This window comes from Schistocerca gregaria, chromosome 4 (genome assembly GCF_023897955.1).
Source record: "Schistocerca gregaria isolate iqSchGreg1 chromosome 4, iqSchGreg1.2, whole genome shotgun sequence".
Lineage (NCBI taxonomy): Eukaryota > Metazoa > Arthropoda > Insecta > Orthoptera > Acrididae > Schistocerca > Schistocerca gregaria.
In genome coordinates this window covers 330,468,699-330,492,761 of record NC_064923.1, presented here as the reverse complement: position 1 = coordinate 330,492,761, position 24,063 = coordinate 330,468,699, and the positions used below count along the sequence as shown (strand labels likewise).

The window sequence follows — 24,063 nt, the reverse complement described above, 5'->3', positions numbered from 1 at the left end:
AGGTCCCCTCGCCGCCACCGTGTTGCCTGTGTATCTTACGTGGGAGTAGCCTCCATTGTCTGAGGAAAATAAAGGCTACTCTCCCAGAGGCATGTGATTCAAATGAGAACCCTATCATACGAACATTGCACGAGATGAAACATTTTATTTTTCTAATAAACTCTTATTTAATTATTCCTTGCCATGTCAAAAAGAGCATCTATTTATTAGTTGGTTGTCGCTAGCTACTTGGCTGATTGCCATTACTGCTGCTGTAACTAATATCTGCTCATGCTTACATTGAAATAACTAGTGAAAATCAACATGGTGCACGTTGTTGCATCACAGCAAGGGGATGTCTCACGAAAAGGTAATGAGACACATGGGTGCACATTCCTATGTTCACTTATTTCATTTCTGTCTCCGTTATCCATTGTAAAACTGAATTTTCATATTAGTTGGTTTGGGGTAGCAGTAAGGAGCGTGGACACACATTCTTATTTATTCATCATAAAAACCTGGAGAAAACAGTGATATACTTCCTTCCAAGAGCCTTTACTACATTCTCAAATCGGCAGCGAGTGGCAAAGCAAATGAACAGTCAAGAAAGGCAGAAACATAGAAGGCCTATTTCAGTAGTGGAACAAAATTGTTCATTTCGAGATGTTGTTGTCGTTGTTGTTGTTGTTGTTGTTGTTGTCTTCAGTCCTGAGACTGATTTGATGGAGCTCTCCATCCTACTCTATCCTATGCAAGCTTCTTCATCTCCCAGTATTTAATGCAACCTACGTCCTTCTGAATCTGCTTAGTGTATTCATCTCTTGGTCTCCCTCTATGATTTTTACCCTCCACCCTGCCCTCCAATGATAAATTTGTGATCCCTTGATGCCTCAGAACATGTCCTACCACCCGGTCCCTTCTTCTTGCCAAGTTGTGCCACAAACTCCTCTTCTCCCCAATTCAGTTCAATACCTCCTCATTAGTTATGTGATCTACCCATCTAATCTTCAGCATTCTTCTGTAGCACCACATTTCGAAAGCTTCTGTTCTCTTCTTGTCCAAACTATTTATCGTCCATGTTTCACTTCCATACACTCCATACAAATACTTTCAGAAACGACTTCCTGACACTTATATCTATACTCAATGTTAACAAATTCCTCTTCTTCAGAAACGCTTTCCTTACCATTTCCAGTCTACATTTTATATCTTCTCTACTTCGACCATCATCAGTTATTTTGCTCCCCAAATAGCAAAACTCCTTTATTGCTTTAAGTGTCTCATTTCCTAATCTAATTCCCTCAGCATCACCCGACTTAATTCGACTACATTCCATTATCCTCGTTTTGCTTTTGATGATGATCATCTTATATCCTCCTTTCAAGACACTGTCCATTCCGTTCAACTACTCTTCCAAGTCCTTCGATGTCTCTGACAGAATTACAATGTCAAAGTTTTTATTTCTTCTCCATGGATTTTAATACCTACTCCGAATTTTTCTTGTTTCCTGTACTGCTTGCTCAATATACAGATTGAGTAACATCGGGGACAGGCTACAACCCTGTCTCACTCCCTTCCCAACCGCTGCTTCCCTTTCATGTCCCTCGACTCTTATAACTGCCATCTGGTTTCTGTACAAATAATGATTTCGAAATAATGAGGCTTAAACATAATTGAGTGACGACAAATTCTCTGACTGAGACACCTGAAATACTGCAGTCCACCACTCATTGCAAGGGGTTACCCGCTTCTTTATATTGTCAACACTCAGTTATGTTTAAGCATTAAATATCTCGAAATGAACAAAATTGGTGGTGTACAACTACTGAAATAAGGCCTTCGTATAAGCAAGGAAAGTTGAATGCATTTTCTTTTCGAGGTTGGTGTGATGAAAGGAATCTGTCAGAATCATCTCACACACCTTTCTGCCTTTCTTCACTGTTCATTTTCTTCTCTGCATGTTTCGCTTGGCCATAGCCAGTCACAGTGGGATTCTGTAGCTCATCTGAGCATTACGCAAATAGCTCATGTTACAGGGCATCCAGTTTTATGTCTGTACCCACAAGATAAATTAAAATTGTGCATTATAATATCTAGGGAGTGGATATGGATATATACAGTGATTGGCGCTGCGCAGTTGCATGGGCTAAAGAGAAATCAACTGTAGGGCCGCTGCAAGCAAGACTTGTCAACAGCACACGTTCCAATACGAGGGTCACAGGTAAACAGCCAAAGAGCTGTCCAAGCTTAAACAATCCATCGTGAAGATTCAAATAAGTTGTATAGCGAGAAATTAATGATTGATACCACTCTCGATACACACAGCATTGTTTGTACGTTTTTTTCCCCCTAAATGTTTGATGGGAGCAAAATAAAACTTGATTAAGCAATGGATTTTATTCAACCACATGAACAGGGGGAAATGAATAAATGTTGTATCAAATTCACCAGCATGACGTCTAGTTTTGGAAAAAAATTTAACTGCCTGAAAATAATCAGAAAAGTTATAAAAACTTAGATATCTGGGGGAAAATGGAAATATTTCGCACTTAGCTCGTACCTACGTAAATAACGTGTCAAAACGTTCATCATTTCAAACACTAGCTATTTTGTGCATAAAAAGTTACGTTGTGTTGGTATTTAACTATCAGTAAAAAAAACTTTGAAATAAAGAATCTGGAAAGAACGGACAATTGTTTTATCAATTGATTTGTCTAAAAGCAAGAAATAAAATAGATTAGAGAAATATTTGACATGCCTTTGAATGATGCTCGAAGCTCTATAAAGCAATTTATGTGTCAACTGAGAATTTAAAGTTAAATGTTAAACTTGAATCTTAGAATTTTAAAGAGTACTGGAAAATATTCGTCTGATGGATTATATACACAGTGCAGCCTCATTTGCTGTAAATGATTTCGAGCATCGTTCAAAGGTGTGTCAAATGTCCCTAATTATTTTATTTATAGTTTTTAGAGAAATGATTTCAGAAAAAAATTTGACCATTTTTTCAACTATTTTCTAAATTATATCCTTTCATTCTCTATTTAGGGCTGTTCAAGTATTGGCCCATTATAGTCAAGGACTTTTCAGCCAAATGCTATGAGAGATAGTGGTGGAACATAGGTAGCCCTTTTTGGGAATATCTGGAATAACGATTTCCAGTCCGAACATTTGCCTTACGACCCAGTAAAGCCTTCTGAAAACAGTGGTCTGAACCATGCGATTGAAACTATTTTAATTCTGGGACAATATGTCCCAGACAAAAAATATAAACACCTAGTGTATGTATAAGTGTATTTATGTATATACACAGCAAAGTCGGTCCACTGTTGTACGTGTGCAGAGTACACACCTATACCTTTGATTGTAGGCCACATAGCTGTAGAGTTGCACAAGAGACATAATGGGAGCGGTTCTATGGCGATGTCTGAAGCCTCACATTGGTGTGAGAATAGTTGCAATCTGTTCCATATCGCAGGCGACCCCACATAAGGTGTGTCGAAGGAGTTGCCTGCCCTCAGGCGCTAGAGTAGCACCGAGGCACCGCTCAGTCGAGTGAGTGTCGAAGTTTCTGACAGCTACATATTTAACATGCTCAATAAGGTGCGTGGGTGCCAACGAGGGCGTTGCGGAACTGAAGAGGAAGGGGTCTTCGATCCTCTGCCGTATTATTCACACAGATGTTAATGTTGCACCCCTCCTTGATCACGCCACAGGAGGGTGCGAAACATGGAGACAGGAAAAGCATAAGAACCCTTTGCTACTTCCGATCACGTTCGAATTTTGTTGAATGGTTTTTAGCTGTCTCTGGTGGTTCCACTTTGTACACCAGTCCCCTAAGTTGCAGTCCCACTACACTCCAAACGTATTAGATCACGTTCAGATTAGGGTTGAATACTTCGTGGTTTGTCAGCAGTGTTGAGCGAACTGCTGTTCATCACACTACGAACTGTCGTTTTCGACCGTGAATATGTAGAGATCAACACCCAACGGGAAGGGATGGTTTCAAAAATGGTTCAAATGGCTCCGACCACTATGGGACTTAAAACATCTGTGGTCATTAGTCCCGTAGAACTTCGAACTACTTAAACCTAACTAACCTAAGGACATCAGACACATCCATGCCCGAGGCAGAATTCGAACCTGCGACCGTAGTTGGTCACGCGGTTCCAGACTGAAGCGCCTAGAACCGCACGGCCACACCAGCCGGTGAAGGGATGGTTTCATTGACTCCCTTTATGCCACTTTCTGAGGGATTTTCGTGTCGATTCTGAGCCGCGGTGTGTCTGAAGCTTTTTCCGCGGATACCAATAAGAAAACCGCACGATTTCAACGCTGGACGTCGCAGGTCTGACCTCCCTCCCAGAGGCGTCAAAAGAAGGGCTGAAATGTCGGTGAGAGGGAGTGTGAGACCTTGGAATCGTGTGACACGCCCGCGATGGTACTGGCCAGAGTTGTGGTGAAATTTGGTGCCGATGTGACATCATTAACCTATCTGAACCTCATATTAACTGTAGCCTTTTATTCGCATGCTGTCTGAAGTGTCGCCGAGCGCGCGGCGAACGTCACAGGGGGCCACCCTTTTGCACCATCCCAGGAGAAGGTTGCACGCACCTCTGAGCCAAATGTCAGACTTACGCGTCGTAGTGGGAGACAATTACAGGGTTCTTAAAAAGTGATACTTTTGTGCGTAGTTCACGTCGTTCTTTACAGTCATCTTCAAGTCTTTACATACTAATGATGTCACGTGCGTCAAAATTCTGAAAATCTGGATTTAATCCTGTTTTCTCTCACTCCCTGAAGAGGAAGTCAAAGTAAATATTAAAGGAGTGCAAGGGATATCCATCAATCGTGTCTCACTCCTTTATTATAGTAGTTTGTTTTGCTTCGCGTCCATCCAGATCTAATATTGCTGTTCTGTAATGGAGATTTTTATGTTGCTATTGGATGTATGAAACAGCCTTCATTTTCTATTTTCCCCAGCGTTTAGCTCTTGCAACGTTATCAAAAGCTTATTGAAAAACAGGAATGCCATATGAGCCTAGTATTAAAATCTGTAATCTGTAATGTATTATTTGTTTCAAACTAGAAATGCCATCTATGCATAATACTAAATGAGAGTGGGGAGCCATCGTGAGAAGTAAAGGTAACATCCCGTGTAACTCAACTGTTGTTCACGAAATATATATCCCTGGACTCAGTCACAATATTGTTCGGAGCGATTTAAGGTGGTGTAGCTTTGGGGTAAAGAAACGTTAGACTTAGTTTTATTACATTACCCTGAGAAAGCGTAATTCAGATGCGAAACAAATCCTTAAAAAATATCGTTCGACCGACTCTTGAGTTTCGTTCGTCACTTTGGGGCGCTTAACAAATTGAATTATCCGAAAAGACAGATGTTGGAGCGGAGCTTCCGTTTTCTTTATTTGAACAAGAACACTAGTTACAAGTTCGGTACAAGTTCAGAGTTTGGCACACACCACCGCCGCCTAGCTGGCTATAGTTACATAAAGACTGATCACTATGAAATACTGCAAGTCTGTGTATAAAGCCCAAGTCCGTCGTACTGCTATGAGGAATCCAGCCAGGGTCAAACTCCAAACGTGGTCCAAGCTCGCAACACTGCTCATCAACAAGAGTAGCCGGCGCCTACGTCGTAGGCTTGTAGGGAGAATACGACACTGGCCTGTTGCCGCTGTATAGGCAGCTTTATTCCGCTCCGCAGACCGTGGGACCACACAACACGTTCCCGGCCCGTTGCGATGTGCTCAATGCCTGCTGCGCTTATGTCGCCCAGACAGTTGTGGAAATGAATACAATGTTTCGCTCGCTGAGTCGCTGGCTACAACAATAGCAATGATTCAAAGTAGATCTGCTCGACTCGTCACGGATTTGTTTAGTCAGTGTGAGAGAGTCATGCAAACGCAAATTGGAGTGGGAGACTTTGCAAGAGAGATGATTTACATTGCAAAGAGTCTCACAAAATTCCGAGAACCGAGTCAAGAAACAAATCAGCAGAAAAATGCGACTATCGAAGCAGAAAAAGGGCTGTTTATAAGACTGACTGAAAAGTAGGGTTACAACTGCCTCATTCTACCTTCCTCACCACCTTTAAAAACTTTCCCAAAATTTTTGGCATGCGAACATGATCGAGCTCATTTTAACATGCAAGTGACCTCTCACTCCCCCATGCTCCCCTAAGTGTAACTCCACCACGCCCATTAGTCCCTCGCTGTAAATCTCTCATACCCATCCACTGCCATTTGCCCATTCTCACTCACTCATTCAGCCCAACTCATTGTCATTATCTGTTTGTGTCTCTCTAACTGTCACTGTTCGTGTCTCACAACCACTGCCTTCTCTGTTCTCCCCTACCAATATTGTCTCCTCCCATTGTCACCATTTCCCTCTTGCTCTATTTTATTGCTACTGTCTCATTCAATCCTCCCCACTGCTGGTATCTCTTCCCACTGTACTACCTCTCTCTTCCTTGCTGTCATTGTCATAGACACTCTCCCTCATTATAAGTGGCCCTCACCCCCTTCCAGTTACTCTTTCTCTTCATTCCCGTCCCTCAGGCACCGCCTCCTCCACTCTTTTCCTAGTACTGTTCTGGCACTGTCAACCATACTGACAGAAAAGTAAATCGCAACACCAATGAAGAGTCGTGCGACATAAAAGAAAGTTGGTAGGCGTGTTTCTACATCTGAACGATAATGTCTGCTCAAATTTCGCGCCAGTAAGAGCGGCTGCAGTAGCGCCACTATGAGGATACAAATTAGGTATGCTTTAAATACACGATGTAACGGTCGTGAGCATTAGCTGCCTTTGAGATTGGACGTGGTGAGTTGATGTTAGTCAAGAATGCCTAAGGCTGTGTAGTAGGTCTACGAGAAGCTGAATGTTCCTTCTGCGACATTGGCAGGAAAGTAACAATTGTACATGATTGTTGGCAGCGGCGGTCACGAGCATGTACGGTCACAAGACGACAGGGCTTTGGAAAGCCATGTGGCACTGCTGAGAAGGAAGTCCTCTGTGTTCGGCGTATGGCTCTGGCGCATCGTACTGCGTCTACAGCAGCGATCTGAGCAGCAGTTAGCACCACAGTGACACAACGAACTTTTACAAATCGGTTACTTCAAGGACAACCCCGAGCTAAAAGCCTTGTAGCGTGCATTCTACTGACCCAAAATCACCGCTATTTGCAACTTCAGTGGTGTCGCCTGAGAACTCATTTGAGGACAAGGTAGTGGTCTGTTGTATTTTCTGATGAAAGCTGGTTCTGCTTCGGTTCCAGTGAATGCCGTGTGTTGGTCAGGAGGAGGTCAGAAGAGCGGCTGGTATCAACCAGTCTGTGTGCTGGACACACTGGACGTACACCTTGAGTTATAGTCTGGAGTGCGATTTCGTATGATAGCAGGAGCACAATCGTTGCACGCAACCTGATTCCAAATTTGTACGCCAGTCTCGTAACTGGACCTCATAACCACCTCCTTCTTATATCTCCGGTTTTTGGAACCTAAACTAACTGTGTACCTAAAGTTCCCTGTTGTGTGGGAAGGGCATCTACTCCGAAGAACAAGTGATATCCGTGAAATGTTGGTGCACTTATAATCGAATCGGTAATCCTCATTACTTGGCAGCAATGACGATAAGAAAGGAAAACTCGATTAAGTAAATGAATATAAAACAGGGCTGGATGGAATTAAAGTGGTTTCTTAAAGCTGAAAAATGGGCATATTTAATTAACGAATCAATGAGAATTAACGGTCGCCAGAACACTACTTGAGCAAAATTACGGTCTGTCTAATAACTGTCTGTTAATTCTGAGAAACTCACGTAAAATGCTTGGTTTTGTTGCAAGGTTAAAAGAGCACATAACTGATAAATATTGCCCTGGTGTAATTTCAAATGGATACGTCACTTAAGTAGCAGTTCATGGAAATCTGTTACTGATTATCAAAGAGCAACAAAATCTCAACAATAGTAAACAGTTTCGTAAACGCAAGAATTACGTGACGTCGCTCACTGTAATGCTTACTGCCTTCAGTTTTATTCAGGAAGTTATTTATGTTTATTAGCTTGAAAATTATCGTAATGATATACCGTCATTAAATAATCACTTTCCTGTGAGTTACAGTTAGATAATTTGCAAAGTTAAAATTTCGATTGTAAAAGACGCAAAGTTTGTGATACGATTTTAGTGACTTATTGCTGTCATGCAGATTCGTATTTTATTGCTATTCATTAACAATTACTGCTAATCACTTTGTGTAATTATTGCTATTACTTGCTCAAGGAGTTAACAAACATTTCTCACTGATTTCAGTTGCGTAAAATCGGAAACTTATTTATCCAAGAAAAACACACAAAAAAGTCTTTTACTGAATCTTGCTCTGTTAAGTACCTTCTTTCACTTCTGTTAATCGTAGTCTTGCAAATTATTCAAATTTTAATTATTATTTTTTTATAAAACACTGCAATAATTTCTCACTCAACACGAATCTCTCGGATCATCAATAATGGAGATGAATAAGATGGATCCTTCTTAGGCACTTTGTCTTAGGTCAAATTGAAGGTCAACACAAAATGAACCGCGGTACCTGATAGCCATATACAAGTCTGGTCAAGTGATTAGTTGGATCTTACTTCAGGCTGAGACGACGTCGGTGTAATGTAAGGCGTTGTCCGTTCACAAGGTGTACACGCTCTTCTTCTTGAAACTCCGCAACGAATGAAATTGTGCCCTCAGTACTCTTTATTTGTTCATGAGACCCAGAAAATATTAGATACAGGCTCCCATGTAGATGCTATATTCCTTGACTTCCAGAAGGCGTTCGATACAGTTCCGCACTGTCGCCTGATAAACAAAGTAAGAGCCTACGGAATATCAGACCAGTTGTGTGGCTGGATTGAAGAGTTTTTAGCAAACAGAACACAGCATGTTGTTATCAATGGAGAGACGTCTACAGACGTTAAAGTACCCTAAAGTAACCTCAGGCGTACCACAGGGGAGTGTTATGGGACCATTGCTTTTCAGAATATATATAAATGACCTAGTAGATAGTGTCGGAAGTTCCATGCGGCTTTTCGCGGATGATGCAGTAGTATACAGAGAAGTTGCAGAATTAGAAAATTGCAGCGAAATGCAGGAAGAGCTGCAGCGGATAGGCACTTGGTGCAAGGAGTGGCAATTGACCCTTAACATAGACAAATGTAATGTATTGCGAATACATAGAAAGAAGGATCCTTTATTGTATGATTATATGATGGCGGAACAAACACTGGTAGCAGTTACTTCTGTAAAATATCTGGGAGTGTGCGTACGGAACGATTTGAAATGGAATGATCATATAAAATTAATTGTTGGTAAGGCGGGTGCCAGGTTGAGATTCGTTAGGAGAGTCCTTAGAAAATGTAGTCCATCAACGAAGAAGGTGGCTTACAAAACACTCGTTCGGCCTATACTTGAGTATTGCTCATCAGTATGGGATCCATACCAGGTCGGGTTGACAGAGGAGATAGAGAAGATCCAAAGAAGAGCGGCGCGTTTCGTTACAGGGTTATTTGGTAAGCGTGACAGCGTTACGGAGATGTTTAGCAAACTCAAGTGGCAGACTCTGTAAGAGAGGCGCTCTGCATCGCGGTGTAGCTTGCTGTCCAGGTTTCGAGAGGGTGCGTTTCTGGATGAGGTATCGAATATATTGCGCCCCCCTACTAATACCTCCCGAGGAGATCACAAATGTAAAATTAGAGAGATTCGAGCGCGCACGGAGGCTTTCCGGCAGTCGTTCTTCCCGCGATCCATACGCGAGTGGAACAGGAAATGGAGGAAATGAAAGTGGCACGTAGGGTGCCCTCCGCCACACACCGTTGTGTGGCTTGCGGAGTATAAATGTAGATGTAGATGTATGGTGATTTGCATCCTCTTGCGGCCATTCAATGACATAAACTTCACCCGTCCACAACAATTTATTCGCCTAGCCATTACATACTGTAGAACCATTGCGCTACGACCATTTCTCAACAAAAGAGCCACTGCGCGACTTGACTGTCTCTCTCAACAGTCTCCTATATTCTCCTCTGCATTGTACTGAAATGATGGCGCGCATGCAGCTGCCAGTTCGCTATACTCTCTGTCAATATCATATCGCCCTGAATAAGCCAGCGTGTCTCCTTACACTACCTTGCAAATAAAATTTATTTAGCTTTACAATGAGGAAACATTTCATTTTATCATATATACAATTATTTATCATATATACACTTATTTACAAACTTTGATTCGTACAAAAATACATTGAAAAGTAAAATTGCAAGGAAAAGTTTTGGTAGCCCACAGACTTGTTGTGTTACAACCTGTTGTGCTGCCATTCATAAACAGTATTCCAGGGTGTGTTTTCCAACAGGATAACGCTGTTGTAACCCACCATGCTCTATAGCGCGTCGACATGTCGCCTTGGTCTGCTTGATCATCATATCTGTCTCCAACAGAGCAAATATTGGATACCATGAAACTGTAACTCTATAGTCATCTACAACTTGCTTTAGCCGTCCCCGTATTGACCGACCAAGTGCAACGGGCATGGAACCCCAACCCGCAAAATGCCACCGCCATCTGAACAACACAATGCATGCACGTTTGCATTCAGCATGCTCGCTGCTATTAATGTACCAGCATTTCACATTTGCTATAGGTTATCTCGCGCTTACATTAACCTGTGGTCTTGCAGTGTTGATCACTTACATGTGTTACCCAGACAAGTGTAGTCCCTAAATTACTCTACATTAATTACTTTTTACTGTTGCGATTTTTTCCGTCGGTGTCTGTTGTACTGCCACTAAGTCCCTCTCTTCCTGTCGCACTGCAATTGTTTCCTTTCTCCTTCCTATAGCACAACCATTGTCGACTATCTTCCAGTGTTACTATTTTTCCGTCTCTTTTCCATTACCGCTGTTTCCTTCTCTGTCGGCATAAAAAAGCGCAAATATGTTCGCATGCCAAAATTTTTGGAAAAATCATTAAAGGTACTGAGGGAGGTAGAATGAAACACCTGGTACCACACTTTTCAATCAGAATCTTGTAAACAGGAGCATATTCGCCTATTTGTGCGCCGATAGGAGCGTTTTTCTGCTGATTCCCTTCTTCTCCCTGCCACAGTTATCGCTCGTTTGAAAAGAACTTTATGAATTAGTAAAATTTTGATGGTTTACTTATATGAAACCGAAAAAACGCAAAACTAATTTTACCCTCAGACCGGATTTACGTGCATGAAATATGTGCATGTGCTTCAGTACTACAGCATGGAGTTCCCAGAACACTTCTAATGATAACGGATACACTTTACGGCATATTTTCCCGTGCTACGTTGCATTATAAACTACGTTTTCGCCTCACACCGGATTTTACGTGTACAGGTAGGACAACTCTGAACTTCCGTACCTCGGAAGCAAATAAAGAAATCGAGAAGATATTCATCGCTGTTAGAGATAGGGATCTTAGAAATAGATCATAAAAATGTCAACCATTTCCTGTGCATAGTCTTGTCGGAATCCGCTGCTCAGTTTTGGTTCAAAAACTCGGTAAAAAATGTCCTTTTCTGGGGTTTTCTGAGGAACCGACCATGAACTAATGGTGCCTCCGTGAGTCCCTTAAGACATATAGGAGGCCACATCAAACGCAAGAAGAACGAAACTTTTTGCTCCATTTGTTTAAGCAGAAGGAAATGAGTAACATTCAAACTTTGACCTCGTACTGTAGGATAGTGACACTGTGACGATTCCTTTGTTGGGTATACGAATGGTCCCTATCTCAAGGGCTACCCAAAACTTTTGATCCTACCTTTCTATCACCAATAGAAACTGAGGTATGGTATGAACCCCGGAAGAATTCCTTTTTTATGGGCGGTGTTTTGGAACGTATTAGATAACATAACTTGTCGCTTGTGCACCGATTACTTCTCCTCGTGAAATGAGTACGATGCTATTTTTAAAGAAATTCGAACCTATACGGAGGTATATCGACAGTCTTCCTTCCCGCTAAACATTCTTGAAAGTAATAGGAAATGGTGGGGGTGAAGATTTAGTGGCACGCTACCGCTACATATTTTCCTCCGTCACAGTTGAGAAGTACATATGTTGTATGTGTAGATGACAGTGACTGATTACAAATAGAAGAGTTAAGTAAACAAATGTAAGTATTCGATATTTAGGTTTAAGGCTAAGAAATGGAGACAATAAGTACTATTTGGAACGAATACAAGGAACTTACTCTATGCAAGCTAGAGTAACACTGACAACAGCTACATCACGAATACTGTAAGACAAACAAGTCCTAACAAAACTGCGATGACATCGTACACTAGCGCCAAGAGTGGAGTCCGCGAATTACTGGCGTGCGTTGCTGCTGCGGCGGCCAGAAAAATGGGCTTGAGAATTTTTTTATTTTTAATTTAATTTTTTTCTGCAATTCCGCTGTTATGAAGGACTTGAAATATCTATTGTCCAACGTGGGATTCGTGAAATCACTTTATTTGTAAGCTGTCTACTGTACGGTGCCTCCTTCAGAGGCAGCCGCATGCTAGTTTCTACACACGCAAAAAAGGTACGTTACCTGGTCGTCATGTGCGGTCGCTTGTATCTCAATTCACAGGGAACAAAAATGTTCGGGTTTCCTGCGACATACGCAGTAACAAAAGCACCACTGCAGTTGTTGGTTGTATCAATGGAACAGCATTCAATTCAAACAAAGAGTGATATTTCTCATTCTCTATAAATTGAAGTTGAAATACTTTTACTGCCTCTTTGTTATAAAACGGGATGTTATACAATGTCTGGTAGTTTCGTCACAACTTTGATAACAGCCACCAGTGCGCAACAGCATTAAGGCGCGCAACACTGCGATATATGAAGATTGAACATCAACAATATTATGTCTTTATAAGTGTGTTCTTACGCTAACCCACAATAACAGACTGATGTACAACGAAATTTCTTTTACAGAGACATCTTTATCGGTAAGGCATTACGTATACAATTAACTTACATATACATTGAAGTTCGAAGTAATGTTAAGAGCCATTTGTATGTGTAATCCTGTGATTTTGTACAGGTACTGTTGTACTGCAGAAACAAGTAAGAAACTGTTATTATATATGTTGTTGCCTCATGAATTCCATCACAAGAGTGCACTATGATTCTATGTTATTGCTTTCTTCTTAAGTGTGTTTCACATGTTTTAAGACTGTATCAGGTGGGAAAACTGGGTATGTGACACTATTTCCAACGTAAATTTTTCTCAAATTTGAAATAAATGTTTATTTTCTCATTGTCCTAAATATAAAAAAAGTTGTACGCTCACGAAATGTGGTTGTCATTACAGTTACTATAGAGAATAAATAAAAAGAAACTGCAAAAAAAAGGAATTAACTGTGTGTAGAAAAGAAGAAGGACGTTACTTGTGTATGCAAATGAGCGTTGAGTGTTTATATGTGAATATATGCAAGTATTAAATGAACATTTTTGTGAACATGTGTGTGTGTGTGTGTGTGTGTGTGTGTGTGTGTGTGTGTGTTAGAGAGAGAGAGAGAGAGAGAGAGAGAGAGAGAGAGAGAGAGGGCGGAGGTAGGAGGCAAGAGTGGTATGATCCTATAAGGGTATTCCTAAAAAAGAAATCTGTAAGCCGAACTCTTCCTTTTAGCCTTAAGACAAGTGTGTTTACGACGTATGTTCCACGTACAGATGTTACTTTGCTTCTCCAGATACGACAGGAAATAAGTTCTTAAATATTGATAGTACAGTAAATACTTTTCTTAGTTTTTTAATGTTATAAAGATTTGTTAATCCCATTTCGTTCATTCTGCTACTCAGCTGTTTCCTTAATAAGGGCATTTACTTGCAGGGCTGGTTCAAAAACATTTTTCCAAGCGGAAGCGACATATCATTTGACACCCATACCCCCTTCTCCTCGGACATTACATTGTCCTTCCTTAGGCTCTTCGTAATACCTTTCGAAATAAATTTAAATCTAGTGATAATGGAACTGTGTTATTTCCGATACTAATTATGATACACCCAGTATACAAATTTTCAATTGGGTCCCTCTGGCGCCTCAAAAGCAACTTGCGTCGTTTCGAGCCATAAATTGGCCCCGCGTACTAGGATGCATTCATAAACAGACCAACATCCAGTGTTAAAATCTGACTATTGACTTGATATAGACAACATGGAATTGAGAAACAGTTATGTGAAAACGGTGATAAACTATTGAAATTTATAATAAATGTCCGGATATCATATATCAGTAATATGCTCCATTTGTTAACAGGCAGTCATAATCCCTTGTTGTTTCCTGGAAGTGCTTTCATCTAACTGTCCAAAGACACCTGTGACGTACCAGGTGTCACGTCAATATCGAAATATCCATCAGTTTCACAGTTTCTTATTACCTTCTGATTCATAAGATTTTAAAAATTCAGCCTCTTTCCCTATCAAATCGCTTCACGTTCTGTAACGACCATCTACCACGGTCCTGAAGATAATGATTATAGCATAGTGTGACTCAATGAGAATGCATAAAAACAACCGGTTTGTTAACAGTTAACATGTTATAGGGAGAATATTAGCATTATATTTTTGTATCAACAACAAAATTAAAGTAGAACTTTAGAAGTTGAAATTATCTGAAGCGGAATTACAAAAATTATACCAAAGATAAATTGTGGATACTTCTAGGTAATCACATAATAGAGAGGGGCGCCAGAGGCGTCAGGACTGTAAGATTTCTATACAGGACCTATCACAAATAATAGTGCCAGATAAGAGAGGGGCGCTCAAATGCAAGATCTGAATACTTTGCGTATCGCAGTTAGTGGCGAAAAGTGAGATGCGCCGTAGTGTACGAGAGAAAAGGGGGGGGGGGGGGGGGGAGTGATAAGTCACTTGTGTGGTAAAATGTTCTAGAATCGGCCGTGTTCATGTTCTCTTTGTCTGTGTTCCCAGGCTGTCTGGGGGCTCGCTCTTCCGCATACATTACAAGCCATTATGCTTCGAACCATTGAATAAGCCACTACCGAGAGAGAAAAATGTCGCCATGTCTCTGCTGCCCGTCGGTGTGTATGTATGTGTGTGTGTGTGTGTGTGTGTGTGTGTGTGTGTGTGTTTGTTTGTTTTAATCTAAGCTGATCTTATCGCATGTGTACATCCTCTAGAGAGAGAGAGAGAGAGAGAGAGAGAGAGAGGTTTGCACATCGCAATTTCTGAGACTACGCAGAGTGTATCCTAATTAACATGGAAAACTGATACAGGTGAAAGTGTACTATAACAGAAGCAATAACGTTCCACTAAATATGCTTAGCCAAACGAACTGTTAATGAGATAATTAAAGGTGGGTGGTTCTGAGCCGCAACGACTTCAGAAAGAAGCATTCGCCTCCCTGTCAATAAAAATTTATTTGAAATGCAAACTTTTCGACAACTGCCCATCTAATTGGGCTCATATTTCACCCTTGGCCTACGCTAACAAGAAATGAAATACTGCTTCAGCATGTTACGCGTTGCATTTTGGTGTATACTCCAACTAGTTAAACCTATCGCTACCAATTTTTTTGGAACGGAGAAGATTAACGTTTGGTTATTTTAATTCATGTCGTAGTCGGAAGAAAGAATATGAAAAAAATATTTCCCGCTCCTCTTCCGTTTTCCAATGCGGGGATGTGTGGGACGTACGTGTCCCACTGATATTTAACTTGGGACTTACACTGATCAGCCAAAACACTATGACCATTGCCCACCGCGACGCTGCATGCCGCCTCGTAGCGTTGCGGGCACGTGATCTAAGCGGAGCAGACTCTTAAGGCGGATCACCCTGGCGTTAATATGGGCTGCAGAGGGTGAAATCCATTGATATAATCGACTTTGACAAATGACATATTATTATTACGCAGAGCCCGTGAATGAGTATCTCGAAAACGGCGAAGCTAGTCAAATGTTCACGTGCTACTGTCGTAAGCATCTACGGAAAGAGTCTGGAGGACAATGAAGCTAGACGCTAAGTGGTTGGACTCCCATGACTCTTCATAGAACTTGTGGTTCGGAGGCTTGTCTGCTCTGTTAGGTACGACAGATGGTTATCTCTTGCATCTCTGAAGAAAGAACACAATTCCGGTGCAAGCACATGTGTTTCTGAGCACACCGTTCATCGTACACTGTTGAGCATGGAGCTCCGCAGCAGACCACCCCTACGTGTTCACATATTGACCAAACGACATCGTCATTTACGATTGCAGTGGACACGGAAACAATGGGATTCGACAGTAGATCAATACAAACGTATCGGATCTTCGGGTGAATCACATTTTTGCTACACTGGATCGCTGGTCGTCTCCACAAATGCCGTCATCGAGGAAAATGGCGGCTCGAAACGTGTAGCGCGCCACGGACGCAAGCTGGTGGGAGCAGTGTTATGCTATGGGAGACATTCTCCTGCGCTTGCGTAGGAACTGTGGTAGTAATCGAAGACACGCTGACAGCAGCGAACCAACTGCATCCCTTCGTGCTTGATGTCTTCCTCGACGGCGATGCATCTTTCAGGGGTGTAATTGTCCCTGTCTCAGAATCAGAGCCCTGCTACAGCAGTTTGAGGAGCATTACAGTGAACTCACGTTGTAGTCTCGGCGACCAAATACGCCTGACGTAAATTCTATGGAATTCATCTGGGTCGCTATGGGCGCCAACACTGCGTACGCAAAGCAGTGGCCCGTTACTTACGCGAAATACATGACCTGTGCGTAGGTATTTAATGCCATATACCTCCACAAACCTACCAACAAACCATCGGATTCCTGATACGCAGAATAAGTGATTTATTTCGTTCCAAAGACGGACAAACAAGCAGTTGGTCATGATGTTTCGTCTTATAACTGTATATATTCCAGTAATAATGAAATGAATGGTCATCTTGTACTTTTGTTTATGATATATATTTTCATAAAATCACTTGCTGAGAGTTCATGATTATAGATATTTGACATTTCAGTACATTGCTCCAAATGGCAAGCTCTTTATCATTACATGCAAATTCGAACGTCTCATGTGACAGTCAGTTCGAACCATCTATTTGCGGTACAGTATGAAAGAGTTTTTGCTCCAAGCAATTTGGCATATGGTATATAGCAATAACAAGCAGCAAATTCTCGCTGGTTTTCTGATAGCCTGTCGTGCGACATTGCGTTAAAATGGTAGCGAAAGGGTTAGAGGGGATTTCCACGTATCGCCCTCGCGTTTGTGTGTTATACTGCACTAGCCCCTGCAGTGGGCTAAAAGTTCTCTCAAACACCCATGGAGCATCTCGTAAGGCCGTACAGTTCCCTGCCCCAGTTATTTGGCGTGTCAATGACAATACTGTACACTCCACTTTTTTCAAGATGGCCCAGACAGAAAAACCCGATGCACTCATGTCAGGTCATATTAAACGCCAAGGTACGGGTCCAGCTCAGTCCATCTTGGACCATCCTGGAGATAGCTGTTGCACAGCAGAAAAATGTTCCGTGCTGCTCAGCATGGATGTACTATATTCTCCAACGTTGCAGAAGGTCCTCAAGCAATCTTGAAAGCTGGAGAGGCTGAAATACTCTCGTCCATCCAATTTTCTTCGAAGAATGTGTGACCCAGTGAGACAAGCCATAATGACACATTCAATGAGAAACGCTGCCGATGTCATTCATGAACATCATGCGATTGTGTGTCAAATTTGAGATAAGGTAGAAGCAGACTTAAAAGAAAAATTTAAATTTCAAGAATATTTGTACTTACTACTTTACTAGGTTGACCACAAAACCGACAGTCGCTCTTTGGCCTTGCCTGTCGATCTCATTAGTCTTCTTTGGCCCACGTATTCTTCTCCAGCTAGTCCCATTGTACTTGTGTCCTCACTGATACCGTACTGTCTATCTATTTCAGCCGCGATCTTCTCCCTGCTCTGATGTCTTCTGACACCAACTGCCTGATGACATGTCCTTATCGACCCATTACGTCCATATACCACTGCAATCTCCTCTGTATCACTGGCACAGTGTTTGGCGATTTGTGCAACTCATGCAGTTCTCGGATTTTCCTTTACCTCCAGTCGTCTCCATCCTTCGCTGGTCCAAAAGTCTTTTCCAGAACAGATATTCAAATGTCAGGAGCCATCTTTCTGTCTTTTGGGACAGAGTCCAGGTCTCTGTTCTTTATAGGACCACGGTTTGGTCTACAGAGGTGTAGATCCTAATGTTCTTGGATCCCGGTAGAAGCCGGTACTTGAGCGGCTTTCCGGCCCCAACACAAGAGTGTATGAGTTTTAATAGTGGCCATTATTTATTTACAACTTATACAAGATAGATACGTGTTTCAAAGTTTTAATGACCTTCAAAGTAGTCACCAGTATGTGTATAACCCGTTGCCAGCGATATGAATGTCATAGAATACCCTTAGCACCGCATGTTGTGGTGATAGTGGGGCCGTCCGTTGCTCTACGATTCTCTGTAACAGTCCTGAAGCGAATGCCATGAACTGCTTCCTTTAATTTAGGAATGAAGTCGGCGTCACAAGGAGTTAATGACGGGGAGTGTGCTGCGAGGTAGTGCACTTCCCAGCCCCATAGATCGAACGATTCCGTCACAGTTCGTGCCACATGTTCCCAAGCATTGTCCTGCAGAACGATGGACGGGTCTTGCAGAAAGTGTCGCCGCTTCTTTATCTAAGCTTTTCATTTCTGGAACACAGTCGGCGACCGGCTCCACCATTTTCTGCAGGACCAGTTCATAATTTTGGAGGACGATATTCAGCACATGTGGCACAAGTTGTGACTGATTCGATCTGTCGATGAGGCTGGTAGTGCTGTACCACCTATCACGCTCTCCGGACTTAACCACTAGTTACTTCAACTTGATTCCTCAGATAAAGGAAGCATTTCATGGCACTCGCTTGAGAGCTGTTACAGAGATTCGTCGGGAAATAGATCGCTCCACTCGAACTACCAACACAACTGGCGCTGCTAATGGAATCTTACGACATCCACATCGCTGGCAGTGGGTAATACACGGTGCTGGTGGCAGTCCTGAAGAAAAAAAAACTTCGAAACATGTATCTGTTTTGTGTAAGTTTTAAGGTATCATCTGTGGGTTTCGGGCCAAGGGTGGGAGGATTTCCGGAACGGGTAAGTTTTTAAACTGTTCGCATGTCGCCGTGGTTAATGTATACCATGCGTGGCAAAGTGGCGCTATCCAAAATGGACGCCATAGATGATGGAGTTGAACGATGGCTTCGGATATGTGTACGGGAGACTAGAAGTGCAGCTGTTGAGCAACTGACAATCCAGATAAACCAAGCGGTTCAGCTGAATTACGTTTTATGCTCCACTGAGCAGATGACCGTTGGCATGTACCACGTGAAACGTCTGAAAGCAAGCAAGGACGGAGCGTTATGGTCTGGGAAATGTTATGTTGGCACTCTGGGTGATCTCGTCATTCTGGAAGTGATGATGGATGAACACATGTAGGTGTCTATCCTTGGGGTCCATGTCCACCCCAACATACAGTTCGTTTTTCCTTGACACGGAAGGGTCTACCAGAGCAATGTGTCACAGAGCTTTCAGTGTACTGAGTTTACCGTTATACCCCCGCCACCAAACTCCACAGATTTAAACCCAATCGAGAATCTGTGGAACCACTTCAGTCGCGCTGTTCCCTGTCTCAATCGAGACACTTGGTGAAGGTGTCCACAGCACTGGATTTGGCATGGCTCCACATCCCTTTTCGTACCTTCCAGAATTTCGTTGACCTTTGCTGCTTGTCTCGCAGCGGTCTGCACTGCCGAAGGTGGTTATTGATCCTTTTGACGAGTGGTCAGGTTAATGAGGCTGGAGAATTTAGTTGCCACTGTCGAAGTTCCACCCTCGTCTTTGGACTCTTTTACTCTTGTACTAACCAGATTGTGTGTGTGTGAAATCTTATGGAACTTAACTGCTAACGTCATCAGTCCCTAAGCTTACACACTACTTAACCTAAATTATCCTAAGGACAAACACATACACCCATGCCCGAGGGAGGACTCGAATTTCCGCCGGGACCAGCCGTACTAACCAGATCAATATTTTGAACTGACATCACTGGTGGCTCATAACCAAAAATTCACTATTGAGAATCTGTGGGACCACTTCAATCGCGCTGTTCCCTGTCTCAGTCGAGACACCTGGTGAAGGTGTCCACAGCACTCGATTTGGCATGGCTCCACAACCCTTTTGGTACCTTCCAGAATCTCGTTGACTCTTGCTGCTTGTCTCGCAGCGGCCTGCACTGCCGAAGGTGGTTATTGAGCCCTTTGACAGGTGGTCAGATTAATACAGCTGGATAATTTAGTTGCCACTGTCGAAGTTCCACCCTTGTATTTGGACTCTTTTACTCTTGTACTAACCAGATTGTGTGTGTGTGAAATCTTACACACTACTTAACCTAAATTATCCTAAGGACAAACACACACACACCCATCCCCGAGGGAGGACTCGATCCTCCACCGGGACAGCTGTACTAACTAAATCAATATTTTGAACTGAAGTTACTGGTGGCTTGTAACCAAAAATTCACTATTATCTGGTTGACGTTTCATTTGGGGAACCCATGTTTGGTGGAACGTTTTTGCTTCTGTTACTGTATAATTTCAATTGTGTCAGTTGTCGCTATTAGTTATGTTGTACCGTACATACCATGTACTAGAGGGTGAGACTCAGATAGAGAGATGTATTAGGGGAGACACAGAGAGAGAGAGAGGGGGGGGGGGGGAGAAAGAGAGGGAGAGAGAAAGCGAGAGATAGGGGGGGGGGGGGGGGTAGGGCAGAGGGATTTGTACTCTGGGAGACTACGTACATCCGCTACGGTGGAGGGGCAGCGGCAATGGCCTCTGCCGTAGAACGGTTGCCATAAGGCGTGACGAGACGCCGCGCAGAGTGGTCTGCTGCGCCGCGGCTGCAGAGTGTCTGTGTCCCCAGGGAGCGCGCCGCCGACGAGGAGCCGTCGCGCAAGCCGTCGGCGCTGGGCCCTCGCCACGGGGAGACTGCCGCGACCTGCGCGGCCTCTGCCGCCCAGCCCGTGCAGCGCCGCCGCCTGCGGACGCCTGTCTGGGCAAGGTCGCCGACTCCTCCTCACCGTCTCCACACCCCCACACCACACCACCACACCTCCACGCCGCCACACTTCCACAATCCATGCCTGCGACTCAAGTTCGCGTGCCGCGCTCTGCAGCTCTGCTTGGCAGCGATCGTGTCTGCTTTGACCAATGACGTAATATTTCCAACAAAGACGGTCGCGTACCTTACTTACTAAGACCGAGGAGTTGAGTTGTTTTGGGGAAGGAGACCAGACAGCGAGGTCATCGGTCTCATCGGATTAGGGAAGGAAGTCGGCCGTGCCTTTTCGAAGAAACCATCCCGGCATTTGCTTGGAGCGATTTAGGGAACTCACGGAAAACCTAAATCAGGATGGCCGGACGCGGGATTGAACCGTCGTCCTCCCGATTCCACTCTTCAAGATAACCACCACATGATAGATTATTACGCCCAACAACAGATGAAAAAGAAACATGCGAAGTACTTCAGTCAGCAGAGGAAATCAATATATGTCGCGTCTGTTCTTTCGGACATGTCCAACACCACACGTACCAGGTGATCAAAAAGTCAGTATAAACTTTAAAACTGAATAAATCATGGAATAATGTAGATAGAGAGGTACAAATTGACACACATGCTTGGAATGACATAGGGTTTTATTAGAACCATAATACAAAAGTTCAAAAATGTCCGACAGATGGCGCTTTCATCTCATCAGAATAGCAATAATTAGCATAACAAAGTAAGACATAGCAAAGATGATATTATTCACGGGAAATGCTCAATATGTCCACCATCATTCCTCAACAATAGCTGTAGTCAATGTTGTGAACAGCACTGTGAAGCATGACCGGAGTTATGGTGAGGCATTGGCGTCGGATGTTGTCTTTCAGCATCCCTAGAGATGTCGGTCGATCACGATACACTTGCGACTTCAGGTAACCCCAAAGCCAATAATCGCACGGACCGAGGTCTGGGGACCTGGGAGGCCAAGAATGACGAAAGTGGCGGCTGAGCACACGATCATCATTAAACAACGCGCTAGAGATCTTTCACGCGTCTAGCAATATGGGGTGCTTTTTTTGTTCTAATAAAACCCCATGTCATTCCAAGCATGTTTTTCAACTTTTACCTCTCTATCTTCATTATTCCGTGGTTTATTAAGTTTTCAAATTTATACTGACTTTTTGATCACCTGGTATAATTAATGTGAGGGCGACCAATTGATCTCTTCAGTGCAGATACAAATCATGTTTGACCGTTACGGGAATCTGCGAAATGCCGCTAGTAATGAGGATAATGGTCAAGGACCACTACATCATTAGTGTGTGGATAAGTTGAGAATTTGGGTCCGATGCGAGGCATGCTAGGGTAGTGTTGTAACTGCGACCGTGACGGTCGCGGGGTTGAAATGATGGAAAGCGCGGCGGGAACCGCGGAGAGGCCCGCGAACAACAACACAACGGGAGAGGACGAACACGACCAACGAAGGACAGAACGAACAACAAGATTGAACAACGGAGTCACAAGGAAATCTAACAAACACGTCCACTCGTACGCAGAATAAGGAAGTAAGCTAGCTGTCTAGCGGGAGGCGATGTGTCCACAGATGTACGCGAGATTAGACTGGCTGGTTGAGCTTTTTTTCTTTTTCTTCTTTATTTTGATTTCATTCCCCTGCCCCATATGGGCAGAGAATGAGAAAAAAATCAGATAGATTACACATAGGTTACAGAACGGTGGGCAAGAAAACAGTTGACACAGAAAGACAAACACTCGACGATAGTCCACACTTGAAACTGTTGACACGACGCACAAACACGGAAGACAGCGATGGCACAGGTGAACGATGGAGTGCGACGGTGAACACTGAACACTAAACACGACGGCACACACGAGACACAGATGGCGATGATCTCCGGCGCGCGAAAAGTCCACGTAGCGTGTGCGAGTCCGGGGACCTGCCAAGAGGGGTAGAAGAGCGGGGGGGGGGGGGGGGGGGCGGACTGGTTGAGCGAGAGGCAGGAGACTAAGTACTCTATCGGGGGCGCCGCTATTGGCCGTTGGAACCACGTGTTCCACTGTGGCGCCCTCACTCTAAATGGAGGCCAGGAGGCGCGCGCCGTCACAGCTTATGGCGCGATGGTGCAGAGACCTCTAGGGGTCTTCGATGTCCATGACGTCTGGCGGGGATTCAAAATCCGCAGCGCGCGGCACCAGAGGTAGTCCGTGCAATTTCGAAAACCACTGTGTCCGAATGGCGCAGTGGTGAGCACATGTACCTAATAAGCAGGAGACCCGGGTTCGAATCCCGCTCTAGAGCAAATTTTCAGCGTTCCCCATTACTTAAATCAATGCTCGCTCGCAGCCAGTGCCTGTAATTCCTTTGTACCTGAAATAAAATAAAATTAACCGGACAACCATGGGGATGACGACGTCTGGGGCAGGAACAAAACTTTAAGAGGTTAATAAAGTCTAAGACCATTGCATAGCAACCTAAAAATTGAAAATTCACACTCGCAAGATCGTCTAGAAGGAACTGAAAGTAAAGGGACAGAAATCACAAAATTAGAATCGAATAGTTCGCTTGACCTTTCGCTCAAACGAAGACAGCGATACTAGGCACCCCCCTACCGAAAATACACTATAATTAGGAAATAACACACACGAATTCATCTAGAAGGAACCGAAAATAAAAACGCCAGAATCGTACAATTTTTGTACCTAGAATAATGAAGAGGTTTATAAGCGCTACTAGTGTTATCTTACTTCCAAAGTAAACACGAAGCATAAAACACTTTTTGGATTCCCTTTCGATCACACTGAACTCAGTTATGATTCACCGTGACAATCCACGCAATTTCCTTATCTTGGTTCGGCAGTAAACCATATTCCGAACAGAACTGTAATCATTTATCTACTGTACATTTGCGTGGAAGTAATTCG

General features: G+C 43.3%; 1 protein-coding gene across 4 annotated transcripts in view; it reads left to right on the top strand.

Moving 5' to 3' along the window:
* The window catches only part of LOC126268013 (dual specificity calcium/calmodulin-dependent 3',5'-cyclic nucleotide phosphodiesterase 1-like), a 1,575,562-nt gene that overhangs the window by 1,320,868 nt on the left and 230,631 nt on the right, over window positions 1-24,063 (top strand). For 2 of the 4 annotated variants that reach the window (XM_049973425.1, XM_049973423.1), the window contains exon 4: window positions 21,001-21,138. The exons of the other annotated variants lie outside the window; for them this stretch is intronic. In XM_049973425.1, coding sequence (XP_049829382.1) covers window positions 21,001-21,138 — 138 coding nt within the window. The remainder of the gene's footprint in view (window positions 1-21,000; window positions 21,139-24,063) is intronic. 4 annotated transcript variants of the gene reach the window in all.